This window comes from Emericellopsis cladophorae (assembly GCF_022114955.1).
Source record: "Emericellopsis cladophorae strain MUM 19.33 chromosome Unknown NODE_6_length_900724_cov_123_231613, whole genome shotgun sequence".
NCBI classification, from domain to species: Eukaryota; Fungi; Ascomycota; class Sordariomycetes; order Hypocreales; family Bionectriaceae; genus Emericellopsis; species Emericellopsis cladophorae.
Window position 1 is genome coordinate 71,997 of NW_026250931.1, and position 15,209 is coordinate 87,205.

Below are 15,209 nucleotides of genomic sequence, written 5' to 3' on the forward strand. Positions count from 1 at the left end.
GCCTAACAAACACACAGTAGCTGGTCCATTTGACTGAGGGCAAGCACGTATGGGTCTGGGAAGCGTAGACTGACTTGTCGTTTCCCAAACGCACGGCGCGCAACAGCGATTCATGCGTGCTCCGTGCTCACATTGAGGGCTCGTGCTTTCGCAAAAAAACAAAATTAAAAAATTAAAAAGTATAGATCCCGCCCACGACCTCTGATCTGCCAGCGAGACGGGTACCGCCGTGCGCGAATGCCATTGACAGCAGGCGGGAGCTGTATTCAGCCTAGGCTAGCAAATGAAGGCGGACGCATGGGCAAGGTTACCTGTGCTCGTGGCAGGCGTTCGCGGGGCCCGACAGTGTGTGGCCAGCACACCCTCCATGGACCCGAGAATATGAATCAGGTACAGTAGCGCCTATGGAGAGGACGCCCTTACCGCCCATTGGCGTGCTGCTCACCGGCTCCGAACGCCATGTCTAAGCATTGTCTGCCCTTCTCCACGAGAGCGTGTGCTAATTCGGGTGCCGGACGGGTGGTTGCCAACATTGAACAGTCGACAAGGCCCTTCTCGCCAGTTCAGCAGAGCATCCATGACACGTACCACTATGTAGAGTCTGAGCGTGCGTGTGGATGTACGATAGGCCAGATGAGATCCCATCCCTGCTCCGGCACGCCGATACGAAGGTCGATCAAGCAGGCAGACAAGCTCTGCTGGGGGAATGGGCCTGCTTCATGTTGCTATTGTGCGCTGACGAGCTTGATATTGTTGTCGAAAAGGGGCTGGCGGCTGGCCTATTGACCACCAAAAAAGAACTAGCGCCCGCCCCTGGACCCCATGAGGATTGCCCGCTAACAGCACTAGCAAGCGATCCCGTCAAGCGCCTATTGGTCATTTCGCTCACAAAGCGGGGCTTGTTCCACCTCGCCCGACGACCATCAACCTCCCTTGTTGCCTGACTCTCTCTTCGCAGAGTCGCACTGCGCCAGTCCATGTAGCCATTCAGGACGCCATTGATGACCTTGATCAGGCCCATATCGATCCGCGGCCCCTCTTGTTCTCTTACAGAGGAGGGACGGAGAGCAAACGGGCACACCTTCACACTTACTCGCTGGCGCCTGCGGCCCCGAGTCCCTGACTCTGGGGAGTAGCAGCTGCATGACAGGCTGACTGTGACAGTTGTCATTTGTCGGACGCGCATTTACACTTCTTCAACAAGTTGCCGTTTCAAGGAGGATCCTCCGGCTTCCCTGGCGGTAGCTGCACTTTGTTCGCCTGTGGACCTGCGCCGAGCCACATCCCGCGGTCCCACGGTCCAGCTGCGAAGCCTACGATCCTACCTCCTCGCTGTACGGTTGGCGAAATGGCGCTCTCGCTTGTGCTGTCGACCATTTGTCATGACGCACTCAGCGGTACGATCTTGGCGCGGCATGATCGATCCGCCCAACAATGGTAAAATGTGGTACTGAATGAGTCCATTGACCGCGACGGGGTCAGACATTGCCATCCACATACATACGTATGTAGTATCATGGGCATTTGACAAATTGCTCATGCGTGGTTGGTTTGCCAAACCTTGTCCCAAACAAGCTAAGCGCATAGCCTACCAGGCATGGTCCGATGGCTTCAAGGTCGCAACCCTCGCAACCCTCGCACATGTTCACAACCTTCAACGGGCGGCCGCGGGCACGTAACTTGACACATGACGTAACACTTGCTCGAAACAATCCACTCGTAAATGGCCAGGAAAGAGTAGGACTGTTGTCAACCCCGGAAACCAATCACATCTTGGGGATGGCGGTATTCATCCACTCTTCTTGTCCTGTATCCGATATCCTCCACCACGCTGGCGTCTGCCCCCAACCTATTGTTCGATGAGTTGGGTCTGCAGCGAATATGCACCTCCCTCCCTGCCTGAATCGCAAACCATGTTCGGTTTCATTGATTGAATGGCTATAATCTGCCGGCAACGGAGACATGCATGTTAATTTACCCCCCCTGAGATCCCCCTCTCGGTCGTGCAGGAATCGACCTGCAAACTATCGTGGCTGCTTTATTCAGAAATATGTGCCGCTTCGCACAAAGCCTGGGTAAGCTCTCGTGTATGCGAGAAATTCCTGGGCTCGCATCAGATTCTGGAATCTGGATCGATCTGCCTGTTTGTGCAACTGGTACGCTTCTGCCAGAAATGATGCGCTCGGGTCAGTGCAAGTATTTGTCTACTTCGAATCTAGCGAGGCATCGATTATTGTCTTCTTTATTTTCTTCTCTATCCAAAATATTGCCGGAAAATATCTCCCTGGACCTGAGTCTGTTGAGTTCAGTGTCTAGACCGGACTCTGGCAGGCCCGAGGCCATCCTGGAGCTCCCGACTACCCTGTACAGCTGCGGGGCCCCCACCACGGATGGTACTAGCACCAGCAGCCCAACTCCATCGATAATTCTTTTGACAACCAACCCGCTCTCCGCGACCAGCGCAGCCTCTCCCTCGCACCCATTTGCCCAAGCGCGCAGTCACAGATCCCACAATGAGCAAGTTCGGCACCATGGTCATGGGGCCCGCAGGCGCGGGAAAGGTACACACAAGCCCCACGGCGTTCGACACTCTCCTGCGCGCAGCGTTGCTAACATGAAGCTCCGCGACAGTCCACGTTCTGCGCCGCCCTCATCACCCATCTCAACCTCAACCGCCGCTCCTCCTTCTACGTCAACCTCGATCCGGCCGCCGAGTCCTTTGAGCACCAGCCTGACCTCGACATCAAGGACCTCATCTCCCTGCACGACGCGATGGAGGAAGTCGGCCTCGGACCGAACGGCGGCCTGATCTACTGCTTCGAGTTCCTCATGGAGAACCTTGACTGGCTGACAGAGAGCCTGGACGGGCTGACAGAGGACTACCTCATCATCTTCGACATGCCGGGCCAGATCGAGCTGTACACCCACATCCCCATCCTTCCGACCCTCATGCGCTTCCTGAGCCAGCCGGGCAGCCTGGACGTGCGCATGGCGGCCGTGTACCTCCTCGAGGCCACCTTTGTCGTCGACAGGGCCAAGTTCTTCGCCGGCACCCTGAGCGCCATGAGCGCCATGCTCATGCTCGAGGTACCCCACATCAACGTCCTGAGCAAGATGGACCTCGTCAAGGGGCAGGTCAAGAAGAAGGACATGAAAAAGTTCCTCACGCCCGACACGGCGCTCATGGACGACGACCCCGTCGAGCACGAGCGCAGACTCCGCGCCGGCGAGGAGGACGCCGACGACGAGTTTAAGCGACCTGACGACAAGGACCAGGTCATGAAGGGCACGTCCTTCCGGAAGCTGAACCGCGCCGTGGCCGGCTTGATTGAAAACTTCAGCATGGTCAACTATCTCAAGCTGGATGTGACCAATGAGGATAGCGTGGCTGCCATCTTGAGCTATATCGATGACTGCATCCAGTTCCACGAGGCGCAGGATCCAAAGGAGCCCAAGGACGAGGACTTTGAGGAGGGAGATGAGGAGTAGTTTTAGCTTTCGAGGCCGGTCGTCAATGGTGCTGCTGAGTGGGCCTTTTTTTTTTCTTTTTCTTAAAGTTCTTGTCTTTCTTGCATAGCGGGGCGTCTGGGCATGGTCTGTCTGGTCGAGAGTTAATGGATCAAATATCACCCAAAAGAAGGACGACAATGTCTTCTTTATGTACGTTGATGAAGCCTCATGTCCTTCATTGTCGCGTTCGTCATTATCATAATCACAATGCAGTGCTGTTACCCCGGCATGTTGTACCCAAGTTTCCCCTGCGGTGTCTCCTACTTCAACACGGCGTCTCTTGGAGCCGCCTCCCAGTAAACAACGTCCAGCGCCCTCCCTTAACCAAAGAAAAAAAAAAAAAAAAAAGAATAGCAATACCGTCCCCCTTTGACTACCTCCTCATCCTCGGGTTGCCCTGGCTCTCGTAGCGGTCGTACTCCTGCACCCAGACCTCCCGCAACGACGCCAGGTAGCCCACAATCTTGGACGCGACCACCACAACGTCCCGCAGCGACCGCGCGGGCCCCCTCTCCCACGCAATGGCAATCACGACAACGACGGCCGCGTAAAACGCCAGGACCATGGTGAAGCGCGCCCACCACATCATCAGCCGCCGTATCCAGTTCATGATCATGACCACGGCCGTGATGACGCCCAGCGCCACCACCACGCCCACGGCGCCCGAGTTGTCGTGCAGCGCATCGGACACGCGCTCAATCAGTGGGTCGAGGTACGGGAGGGTCGCCGAGACGGCGTTGGTCGCGACCACGGTGCTCTGCTTGAGCAGCAGTTGGAACTGCGACTGCGGGTGGAGGATATTGGTCTGAACGAAAGCGTAGGCGTCGGGCGGGAGGATGCGCGAGAGCGCCTGGTGGGTGAGGAAGTCCATGCCAGGGGTGGCGGCGCTCGCGTTTGTGGATTCGCTTGTGCTGTCTGTATATATCGTGGTCGCTGTTGACTGGATGCGGCGCGGCTGGATCGTGGCAGGGTGGACGTGCTCTGCCTCTCGATGACAGACTGCTATTTTCAGAACAATTCAGCTTAGCTTGATGGGGGAGCCAAAGCCAAGGGCTTTCAATTATCGCGTCGTGCTGTCGCGTTTTCAAGGGTCTTTTGGCGGTGTGGGAAGGATCAAAGGCCACTGGGACTAGACCTTGTCGCGGTGAAGCCTTGGTGGGGCTTCTGTCCGGGGATCGTCAGGTGCTGGTCAGTCACTAATCGCAAGGCACTAGTCCCAAACTAGCAAACTAAGGTACCTGAGCTGGGTGAGTCTGGGCGATGTTTGGCAGGACAATTACAAGAGGCGATAAACATTATTCTTATTGTCATGACGGTCATAGGACCGCTGAAAGTACGTACTCGCGTTTCATAATGGACGCGCCTGGTGAGGCCCCATCTAGTAGTGGAGCAAAGAACAAGGGGTATCGCGAATCCGAAAAGCCATGTACAAGAAATAAAAACAGACCCTAAGCAAATACACAGGCTCCCTCCCGCCGTAAAGTATATGAACGCTGTAAAAGCACGACTTGTCGTTGGCTGCGCTGCGCTGCTATGCATCAAGGGTCATCCAAGCCTTCCAATATGCGGCGAGCCGCGTCCATCCTGCGCCGCAAGACACGTGCCTCGGTACTGGCCATAGAGGCTTCACTGAGCCCAAGGGCACATTTTCCAATGCTGGCCACCAGCCGCTCAACCATGAACTGGTCGTCCTTGTGGAGACTCCGCAAGGCTATTGCTGAGTCGCCGTTGCCAAGGGCACGGGTGGTGTCGTTCATGAGAGCCTCTGACATCTTGGTAAACATAGGATCTGGAGATCCCCCTGGCGTAAGGACACCGCCATGAAGCTTGGCCTTGTTCACAAGGGGGAAGCTGCGATTCGTTCCCGTGGACTCGAAGGAGGAGATGGAGGGCCGGTGCAGGCGATCGGCCTGCGCAGCGCTGGTCGGACGGTAGAGCACCGAGTTCTGCCTCTGCCTGCTTTTGGGCATCTCATTCATCTGAGCGTCATCCCCGGCGTTGCTGCGTTCCTCTTCCAGAGGCGGCAGCTCGTCATAGCTGTCTATGCCTAAGCCCAGCTCAGTCTTGAAGGTTGAGCTGCGGCTAGCGCGACCCTCGTTCGCCGTTGCAAAGGTGTCGTCCGAAGCTGTAGTATCCACGCTCTGTCTCTTCCGTGACATGGCTGAGCGGAAAGACATGCTCGAAGGGGTGGGAATGGGTCCCCGCGTCGTTGAGACAGAGTCGTCAGAAACATCGCTTTCAGAGTCGCTCTCCCTGTGCTGACGGCTGATACTGCCGAGAGCCGAGTGGAGGAAGAAATGCTCGTAGTCGAAAGCATCTTCGCGATCCTCATGCGAGACTTGGTGCTGGAAAGTGTCGTGATACGTCGACTCCCCGCTCTCACTCCCCCAATCTGATACCTCGGCTCGGGCGTCATCAAAGGCTTCCTCCTCCTCGTTCGAGGCATCGGAATCGCCGTTGTCCGTGCGCATATCATCATTGGCATCATCGGTGAAGTCATGCGGGCGAGGTTCGTCGTCGTTTTGCGACGGTGCTGCCACAGGTGGTACAGAAGCTGGTCGATGTTGAGGTACTGTCACTTCTTCTGGCGAAGGCGCCATCTCATCAGCAGGCTGCACATTGCCCACAGCAGGCTCATCCTTTTCGGGTCCTTTCATTTCTTGCATGGGGGGCTGAGTCTCGGTCGTACGCAACCCCGTCGGCGTGCCCTCACGAGATGAACTGCTCGAATCAAATGAGGGCGTGCCGACGTAACCGCCATCCCAGCGAGCGTGGGTGAACGGGCTTGGAGTCCGGAGACTCTGAAGACTCCGTCGCTTGAGGCTATCAGCCCTTGCTTGCTGTTTCAGCGTCGAGATCTTTCCGCGGAGGCCCTGCATCTGATCTTGAATGTCCCTCATCTGCGCCACTGAAGCCGACCTGGTCAATCCTCGATCAGGGTCCGCACCAAACGTCGGACTGAGCAGGAACGGAATCAAGTGACTATCACGCATACTATTGCGTGCGCTGTTGGTTGGTCCCGAGCTTTGCTGTTCGTCGTCGTCCTCGCTCAGCGGCTCCAGTGTAGTATCCAAGGGATGTTGAGAGATGCCGTACGCAAGTCGCGATGGAGGAAGCTCGGCCTCTGCTTGCTTGGTACGCAGCGACGGCTGCCGGTAGCCTCCAGCGGCGCCCATGGCACTGGCCGACCTTTGCGCCAACGCTGGCAGCTGCTTCAAGTCACCAATACCATCTTCACTCTTGATCCTGGAGTGACTGAGTGATGTCGCAGCAGCTCCGTCTCGTATCGCACTAGCAGAACAGCCCAGCTGGGGGGACGGCGTTGAGCCATCCGAATAGCTCAACGAGCTCCTTGCACGGGACAGATTGCCTTCCATTGCCTGATCTTCGCATTAGCCATTACATGTCTCCCCTGATGGAGGAATCAAGCCTACCGTCAACCTGCGCTTGGCATTGGCCAGGATTTGCTCTGCTCTTTGGCCTATGTCCGTCGTGGCGTACTTGACGTCTCCCTCCCTTTTATGCTGTGATCTTACTCGTGCCTGGTTCGGATGCGTACCCTCGACAAACTCGGATGCCATACTCTCCTCGTCGTCGCCTTGGAAACAGCTATCCCCAACGCTCATGGAGTCATCAAAGTCGCCAAACGCAATTCGCTGCGTGGTGACTGTGCTTGTCGAGTCCACCGAAGACCTTCGTTCGCGATCCATATTTGACCTACGCTGAAATCCCTTGTTCAGCAGTGTGGGCGAGCCACCAAATGTCTCGGTGTTGGTGTATGCAGAGTATCGTGACGAGGCCCTCCTTGGCCCTGTACCGGCGTTGCTTTCCACCTCTGTGACCTCGCCAATATCTGATAACATTGTTCCATTGCCGTAGATAATGGGTGTCGTGGTTGGCATGGACCCGTGATCGTGCTGCGAGTGCAGTTGAAAGTCCAACTGACCCAGGTTCGGGTCCCTCCATGATGTGATCACTGATTGTGGCAGCGCCTCGGGGGAGTCTGGCATCTCGTAATCGGGCAGAATCATGTCGGGGTTCGTCAGAGTGGGCGACCCTGGTACTGGGCCGTGCGACCCAGAAGGCATGTGCTGTTGGTGACCATTGTGAGAGGCAGTAGTCGCCATGGCGGCCACAGGTAACGGGAAATCGGTGCAATGCGAACGGTGCTGCGCAGACGAGTCGTGTCGCGGGCGGGCCGTCGTGAAGCCGCTACAGCCCGGAGTGTGTGAACCGAGATGGGACGGTACGCGATTCGGGAGGGCGCCTTGGCTCGGGGGTGGACGTGCAAAGATTAGTCTGAAATGGTACCCAGAAGTGGGTATAATAGAGCGCCGCGCTTCAGTAACTTGGAGTCGCGGGAGAGATTCGATATCGGTAGGTCGGTGAAGATTAATGACGACTGCTGCTTCGAGATGGCAGAGACAGTGTCTCGGGAGGCGTTGCGCTTCTTCGTTGGGACTGGACTTTGCTGTGGTCAAAGGTCCCCTGTGTGTGGGTGAATGATTGAGCGAGTGGCTGGCGGCGAGACAATCGTCCCGCGCCTTTGTGTCGGACGGAAGGTCCGGTCCAAGACACCAAAGAAGAAGGAAGGAAGGAAAGAAGGAAAGATGGTCGGATGCAAGGACACTAAAGAGTGATGGTATCACAGACGGTACGCCTACGCCTACGCCGTGGCTGGGCGGAGCTGAGCAGCAAAGAAAGGATTTTGCACGGGATAAGAACAGGAAAGGCTGTGACGCCGCGACACGCGCACACGGCAAGGAGGGATTGGATTGATTGAACTGCCGCGCGACCTCGATGGCACGGCTCCTCTTTCTTCATTTTCCCTCTTGTCAGGATACCCACGGACAAGGATCAGTCGACCCGCCTGCACAAAAGATGGTTCAGGGGCTAATCCTGGCCAGGCAAGGCGCCGGACCGGACTGGCACCTCCCGAGGAATCGAAGATGGCATTTGTCTGGGGCAAGCGCCATGAAATTTCGGCATGAACTTTTGCTTCAATGCGTTTATCAGTAGGCAACACTATCAGAGGTCTGCCTCAGAAACCTGGGGACTCCAGGTCTCACTCAGTGTCGCCGCGGATGCTTATAGGGTAGCTAGTGGGTACATTGTGCGTACGTGCGTTAAGGCGTCTGGTCCCGTTTGTTTGAATGTCAAGTCGGGGAAACGTCCATGTGTCTTCTGTTGGAATCGAAACATGTTTGAACTTTGAAGGGTCGCTCGCCCACCTGCGCTGATGGTTGATTGGCCAATTCTGTCGTATTCTATCACGGCTGGCCCTTGGCCCCCTGCTTCTGTCAATTTGCGTGCGCGCAGCACGCAGCCAGTGGCCAGGGCAGCATCTATAGCATGCAACAACTAGGTATATTCAGGGGCTTGTGCGCAGTTCATCGTGATTTGGCATGACAACGCTCGCTGGTCGTCAACAATCATTCTTTGATTCTCTTCAGCCTCGTGCAAACAGGCCACCTTTTTGTTTTGTGTGCCGCCATCCTACGTGGTCTCCCGCAGGCAGGCCCTGCTCAGCCTAGCCCAGCCAAGCCCAGCCTAGCCAGCTGGCATCATCATCTATAATGCATTTTGTCTAGTGTTCAAATTCTAGTGTGAACTCCTTGATGCGCCGCAAATTCAAATACGTTGGTGTCGAATCTGGGTCCGAGCACTAGTCATCAGCGAAGGCCTCGTTGCGTGCCTGGGCAATGTCGCCCGAATCGGCAGGCTTCTTCGCGGGACGGTTGGCGATCAATCGCTGATTCTCCGTTAGCACCGAACTGTTGCATCGCGCTGCGAAAATCTGCCAGTCATCACACTCACCACAAGATTGCGCAGCAGGACAGCAATGGTGACCTTGCCGACAGACGGCACGTACAGAGCCGCCTTCTCCTTGATCGCAGGCCCATCAAAGTTCTTGTACGAGGAAAAGTTGATGCACGCGGCGCCGTCGCGGATGAGCTCCGTCGGGACCTTGTACGACTCGGTCGGCACGCCAGAGATGACAACGTCGCTGATGGGGAGGCATTGCTCCAGGCCCCAGCCCTCCTTGTCCTCAACCTGATGGCGCACCTTCTTGATACCCTGACCGCGGGTGAACAGCTGCACGCCGGTAATGTCCACGGAGTAGACGGTGGCGCCGTCGTTCGCCAGTAGAGCCGCCAGCGGACGGCCATTCACCTCGGACCGGTTGATGACGGTGATGGTCTTGCCGTAGAGACGGTTGCCAGCCGCCAGGACGGGGTTGTAGATCTGGAGGTACTCGAGGATCTTGACAACAGCCAGCGGGGTGCAGGGCAAGATGGACTTCTTGCGGTTCTCAGGCGGGTCCAAGTAGCGGATGTTGTGATACATGTTGTGGAGGTGTTGGTGACGCATCCCCTCCACGTCCTTTCCGAGGTCTACTGTCTCCTGCACGTACTTGTCGTGGCTGGGGTTCTTGGGGAAGATGGGGTAGTAGACAATGATGCCATCGACCTCCTCCTCTTCGTTGGCCTTCATGATCTCCTCCTCGAGAGCCTCCTTCTCCACATTGCGAAGGTCAAACTTGAAGCCGCTGTTACTATGTTAGCGATGGGCTGGACACGGCTGCCTGACCCGAAAGCTCACTTGTCCTCGCACGTCTTCTTGGACCATTCCGCGTACTTCTCGGCGTGAGGGTCACCGTTGGCCAGGAAAGCTGCCAGCATCGGCTGCCCGCTGCCAGTCTCCTGGATCTTGGCCAGGGTATCACGGACCTCGTTCAAGAGGTTTTTGGCAATGGTCTCGGCCGTCAGCACACGGCAAGTCTTGACAGCATCTTGCGACGCCATCATGGATTCTGTGCTACACTGAACTATTTCACTACGTCAACGCGAGGTCTGTCTCTCGACCGTGAACATTCATACTCACACTGAGAAGTCACTTTTTTTTCTCTCCCTCTTCGAGACCCTCAGCTACCCCACTGTGACGTGTGTGGTGCAATTCTGGCGGTACGCGAGCTTTGAATGCACGTTTGTCAATCGGGTAAGGGCGAGAGGACAAGTGAACGTTATGAGCTTGGGACTTTGAGCCATACGTAGGAGGTATTGCTCAAGAGTCACAAATTTCTATGAAGGTTCAAGTGAGGTGGAATAATTATCACGCCCCAATCGCGACGCTGAGTCGTTGCGACTCATTCATTGGCTGAGACGGCACTCCTCTGGTTCGTTGTTCTCCAAGTCAGAGCGAAAAAAAAAACTCAACGTGTGCCTTCCCTCCGTCGACCGGCGACGTGTCGCGCTTACTGCATTGGGACAAGTGCATCTAGCTCCGTCTCCGACCTCTCTCTGTAAGGATAACTGTTTGTTATTAGCATCACAACTTCACAACAAGACCTGATGGCGTTCATTGATTGTCGAAAGACCAGTCGTTTCTATTGCAGCACGCAACTTGCAGGCAGTTGTCTTTACCACAAACTTGGGAAACCGTATGTTCTTCAGCGTTGGGCTCGATTCGGTCCAGCAACGGTCCTCTTGGACACGCTCAGAATCCAGACGTCGTTAGCCCTTGGGCGGACTGGCGACGAACAGTGAGACGCGACGAGCTACAGTATTGCTGGAGCCCAGCGGCGACGCCATGGCTTTAAGGATTTTTGGGTGATCGTCACGAAGGGGATACGTACAGCTGACTATCAAGACCCCAGATTCGGATCAACTGTCAGCCCCTCAGGTGACCCCCACGCAAATAATGACTCCAGAGTCTAGCCAGCTGATAGCATCGCGACAAGCGGAGATGTTGAACATGATGAGATTGCCGTCGCTGTGGCATGGTATGCAATACTCCCAGAACATATCTGCACATTGCCCCATATCACAGGGAGACAAACGGGTGAATACCCGAGAGAACCATGAAGTACGAGCGACTGGAGTTGCAGACTCTGGCGTATGCATCTTTCGGCGCTTGCACCACAAATTCGCGCGGAGTCGCGATCTTTCTCCAAGCCACACCCTCAAACGAAAGCCTTCGTTGCTCGACCACAAACCTTGGTTTCATTCAGTGACCTTTCGTGTCTTATTGAGAGCACTCAATTCTGATCAAGAAGAAGATGCATCAAAGCCTCCGACCGAGCACCTAGAACTAGCTGTCAAGTATCAGTGCCGCTCTAATAATAGGCCATCGATACTCGCTGTTTGGCAGCGCAGCGCAGCCTTACCAATGCCCATGAAGCAAGCAACGACGTCAGTTTCGCCTTTCTCCTGATTTCAGGTGCCTATCGATTATCATTCAAAGAAATCCCCGCGGAGATCCTCCTCCTCGCATGTCAGTAATTAACCACTAGCCAGTCGCCCTCGCAATGCTTATCTGTCCTGGCGGGTCCCTCCCACTTACTAGTCCCTCGCGGGCGCAGCTCCATGATAAGGCGACGACGACACTGATGTTTCTCCATGTCCAGGGACCAGACGTGACATCTCAGTCCTAATTCCGCGCCCATCAGATGCTGTCCATTGCTGCTTACAGGCCTTGTATCCCCTGACCCAGTCGGACTGATCTCTCCTGCGCTGACTCCACCTAGAACTGTGTGGGTTTCAAACCGGGCAGTCTGGAGAGACCATATCCGGAGACAGCTCTTATCTTGCATCAGGTTCGATATACTTACACGGCGCTGCCATTCACAAACAAAGATTCATCAAGTCCGCGGGATGTCGCCGGCATCCCTACACGAATTGATCGCCCACCCGCATGCAGCCGCAAGGTCAGGAAGCCACTGAAGCATATCGAGAAAATAATTGGGGGCTGTCTCGAGAGACTCGTTAGGCCGCAGAGCTATTGTCTCTTTGCGGGAATCTCACAATTCCGCGAAGCCAAAATCGCTACCAGGAAACATCATTCGGCTTCTACCAACATAGCAACAACGCACAACGCCTCGCACGCCGTCTTGATGAATTGACCAGCTCCGGTGATCATCGCACGTCTCTAGGTCGAAAGCCGAAACAATGACCGCAGGCCGTCAACTGTGATACTTCTTGTGGCATTTCCCGGTCCAGGGTCTTATCGGGTCTGCAAGCCTGCCGACTGGCCCAGATATTTCCGGCACACCGGACCCATCAAACTACCTTGTCCCGTCAATCTGGGGGTTATCGGCCCCATAAGAGAGACTACAGTTTCTTCTAAAGCCTGATAGGTCCTCTTGGGCATAGCTTCTCGTCAGGCCGGAGATGCATAGTTTGATCTGAATGACTGTCTCAGACGATATTCAGAACCGGGCAGCTATTATATCAAGGTGCCAGGCCATCGGGTCTACTCAAGGGACCAAACGCCTCATCACTGCAACTTGCTTGACATCTTCTCATCAACAAGAACTTTGTCTTCTCAAAGCACCCGCTCACCAGTATTGGTCCCACCATCATGTTCGACATCAAAGTATTGTGGAAAGCCCCTGAGGTTAACCCAATCAACAAGAAAGCAAGGAGTATACCAGCACTCAACCCGTTCGATCTCTATGGACGAGTCTTTCTCTTCTCCTGGCTGGGTTTCATGACTGCCTTTTGGGCCTGGTCAGTTCAGACCATCTAACACACAGTTGAACCATGACTGACCCCTTACAGGTACACTTTCCCTCCGCTTCTCTCAATGACGATCGCGAAAGACCTGGACCTCACGCCAGTGCAGGTGGCCAACTCGAACATTGTGTCACTTGTATCGACCTTCTTCCTCCGATTCGTGGCCGGGCCGCTGTGCGATCAGTTCGGATCGAGGAACGTGTACGCCTCACTGCTCCTCATCGGCTGCCTGCCGATCGGACTCGCACCCCTCGTCAAGAACGCGACTGGTCTCTACGTGTCTCGCTTCTTCATCGGCGTACTTGGAGCGACCTTTGTGCCCTGTCAGGTCTGGTGCACGGGGTTTTTTGACAAGAACGTGGTCGGCACAGCCAATGCTTTTGCTGGAGGGTTAGTGTCCCATACATAAACTCGATCACTGATGACTTCGCATGCTGACATGACTATAGCTTTGGCAATGCCGGAGGAGGCTTGACTTATGTCATTATGCCTGCCGTCTTTGACGCCTTTGTTCATAATCACGGGATGAGTGAGCACAAGGCATGGCGCGTCACCTTTGTGGTACCTCTCATGTGCCTCATCGCCTGTGGTGTTTCCATGTTCCTGCTCTGCCCGGAGACGCCCCTTGGCAAGTGGAACGAGCGCGCACAGAGGGTGCAGGAAAATCTCGCAGCCTTTGACCTGTCGGACGCCTCTGTGGTTAACGTCCCCGGCCACATCACCGACCGCCCATCCCCGTCATCGGTATCGTCATCGTCACGCAAGGACGAGGAAAAGGGCGACATGTCGAGACGCGACATCCAGGCTCTGTCCAGGAATGGCAGCTTTTCCAAGGAGGAGGCACAGGCGACGGCCCAAGCCGAGGTTGTCGTGAAGCCGTCTTTCAAGGAGATGATGGCCGTCTTCTGCTCGCTGCAAACGTTCTTCCACGTGGCTACCTACGCCTGTTCCTTCGGTGGTGAGCTTGCCATCAACTCCATTCTCAGCTCCTATTACAAGAAGAACTTTCCCCACCTCGACCAAACCCTCGCTGGCAACTACGCCTCCATCTTTGGGTTCCTAAACTTTGTCACCCGACCGCTGGGCGGCATCATTGCCGACATTCTCTACACTCGTTTCGGTGGCAATTTGTGGCTCAAGAAGGCCTGGATCACGGTGTGCGGTCTCTTGACCGGCGGGCTGCTCATCTTGATTGGACAGATTGATCCCTCCGAGGCCAACGGGAGCAGCATCGGCCTCATGGTCGGCCTGATTTCCCTCATGGCCATCTTCCACGAGGCAGGCAACGGCGCCAACTTTGCGCTCGTGCCGCACGTCCACCCGCACGCTAACGGGATCGTGTCTGGCGCGACCGGTGGAGGTGGCAACCTCGGCGGTGTCGTGTTTGCCATCATCTTCCGCTTCATGAACAAGGGGTCGGATTATGCCATGGGTCTCTGGGTGATTGGTATCATGCAGGTCGCGCTCAACTTGGCGGTTTGCTGGATACCGCCTATCCCCCGTGGCCAAGTCGGTGGACGTTAAGGTTGAGATATGAAGATTGGATATGGAAAGCAGGCGGCGTTCTCTTGTTGAAGCGCATTGTGGACGAAAGATATTAGATACCTAGAAACATTGAATGGACCTTTGATTGAATGGACTTTTAGCGCATGAATAAAAGGCAATACCGACGCTCGATTGGCGGCCACATGGAAGACGAACCATCGTTCCAGAACCTGAGCTGATGACGAACATTCGGAGACCTTGTCTCATTCGACACGAGATCGGCAAGCTTGAGGATTGGATGCAAGACAAGGGAGGCCGGAACGATCCATCCGAGACGCTGTGTGACGAGACAATCCGATGCAGTTGCACATCAACATGCAGACTTGCATTCCACAGCGTGACGGGATGTTGATGCCTAGCCTCGGCGAGGAGGAAAATAACTACCACCAGTGGTAATGATCACGTCTTTCCGAAGTTTCTGACCGAATCGAACACATTTTATTATGCATATCTCGCTAGGTGATAATGAAGGAAGATAACAGCGAATCAAGGAGAACGGGCAGCCAAAGACTCTTATGAGGTACACAACTAAGGTAAACAAGACCTGACTAAAGTCCAAGATTTAGAAGTCGAAGCTTGTGTAAGTACCTTACTTAGGCAAGCACCGGTGGTCACCAGTGTCCTCACAGCGACACGAAA

The 15,209-nt window shown here is 55.3% G+C and overlaps 4 protein-coding genes across 4 annotated transcripts; 2 read left to right on the forward strand and 2 right to left on the reverse strand.

Moving 5' to 3' along the window:
• Positions 1–2,513: 2,513 nt before the first annotated feature.
• Positions 2,514–3,489, forward strand: J7T54_001579 (GPN-loop GTPase 3-like protein; the record flags this gene model as incomplete). Its single annotated transcript, XM_051503590.1, has 2 exons — positions 2,514–2,561; positions 2,632–3,489. 2 exons carry the CDS (start codon positions 2,514–2,516, stop codon positions 3,487–3,489), a joined length of 906 nt encoding a protein of 301 aa, XP_051364559.1.
• A 394-nt stretch (positions 3,490–3,883) lies between these two features.
• On the reverse strand, positions 3,884–7,637 carry J7T54_001580 (uncharacterized protein; the record flags this gene model as incomplete). The annotated part of the gene is made up of 4 exons (XM_051503591.1): positions 3,884–4,512; positions 5,156–6,890; positions 6,945–7,177; positions 7,232–7,637. 4 exons carry the CDS (start codon positions 7,635–7,637, stop codon positions 3,884–3,886), a joined length of 3,003 nt encoding a protein of 1,000 aa, XP_051364560.1.
• Positions 7,638–9,175: 1,538 nt separating this feature from the next.
• J7T54_001581 (Methylenetetrahydrofolate dehydrogenase [NAD(+)]-like protein) lies at positions 9,176–10,319 on the reverse strand (the record flags this gene model as incomplete). Its single annotated transcript, XM_051503592.1, has 3 exons — positions 9,176–9,262; positions 9,328–10,060; positions 10,114–10,319. 3 exons carry the CDS (start codon positions 10,317–10,319, stop codon positions 9,176–9,178), a joined length of 1,026 nt encoding a protein of 341 aa, XP_051364561.1.
• A 2,551-nt stretch (positions 10,320–12,870) lies between these two features.
• J7T54_001582 (Nitrate transporter-like protein) lies at positions 12,871–14,549 on the forward strand (the record flags this gene model as incomplete). Its single annotated transcript, XM_051503593.1, has 3 exons — positions 12,871–13,019; positions 13,071–13,415; positions 13,475–14,549. The coding sequence occupies 3 exons, from the start codon at positions 12,871–12,873 to the stop codon at positions 14,547–14,549; spliced, it is 1,569 nt and encodes a 522-aa protein (XP_051364562.1).
• Between the last annotated feature and the right edge of the window lie 660 nt (positions 14,550–15,209).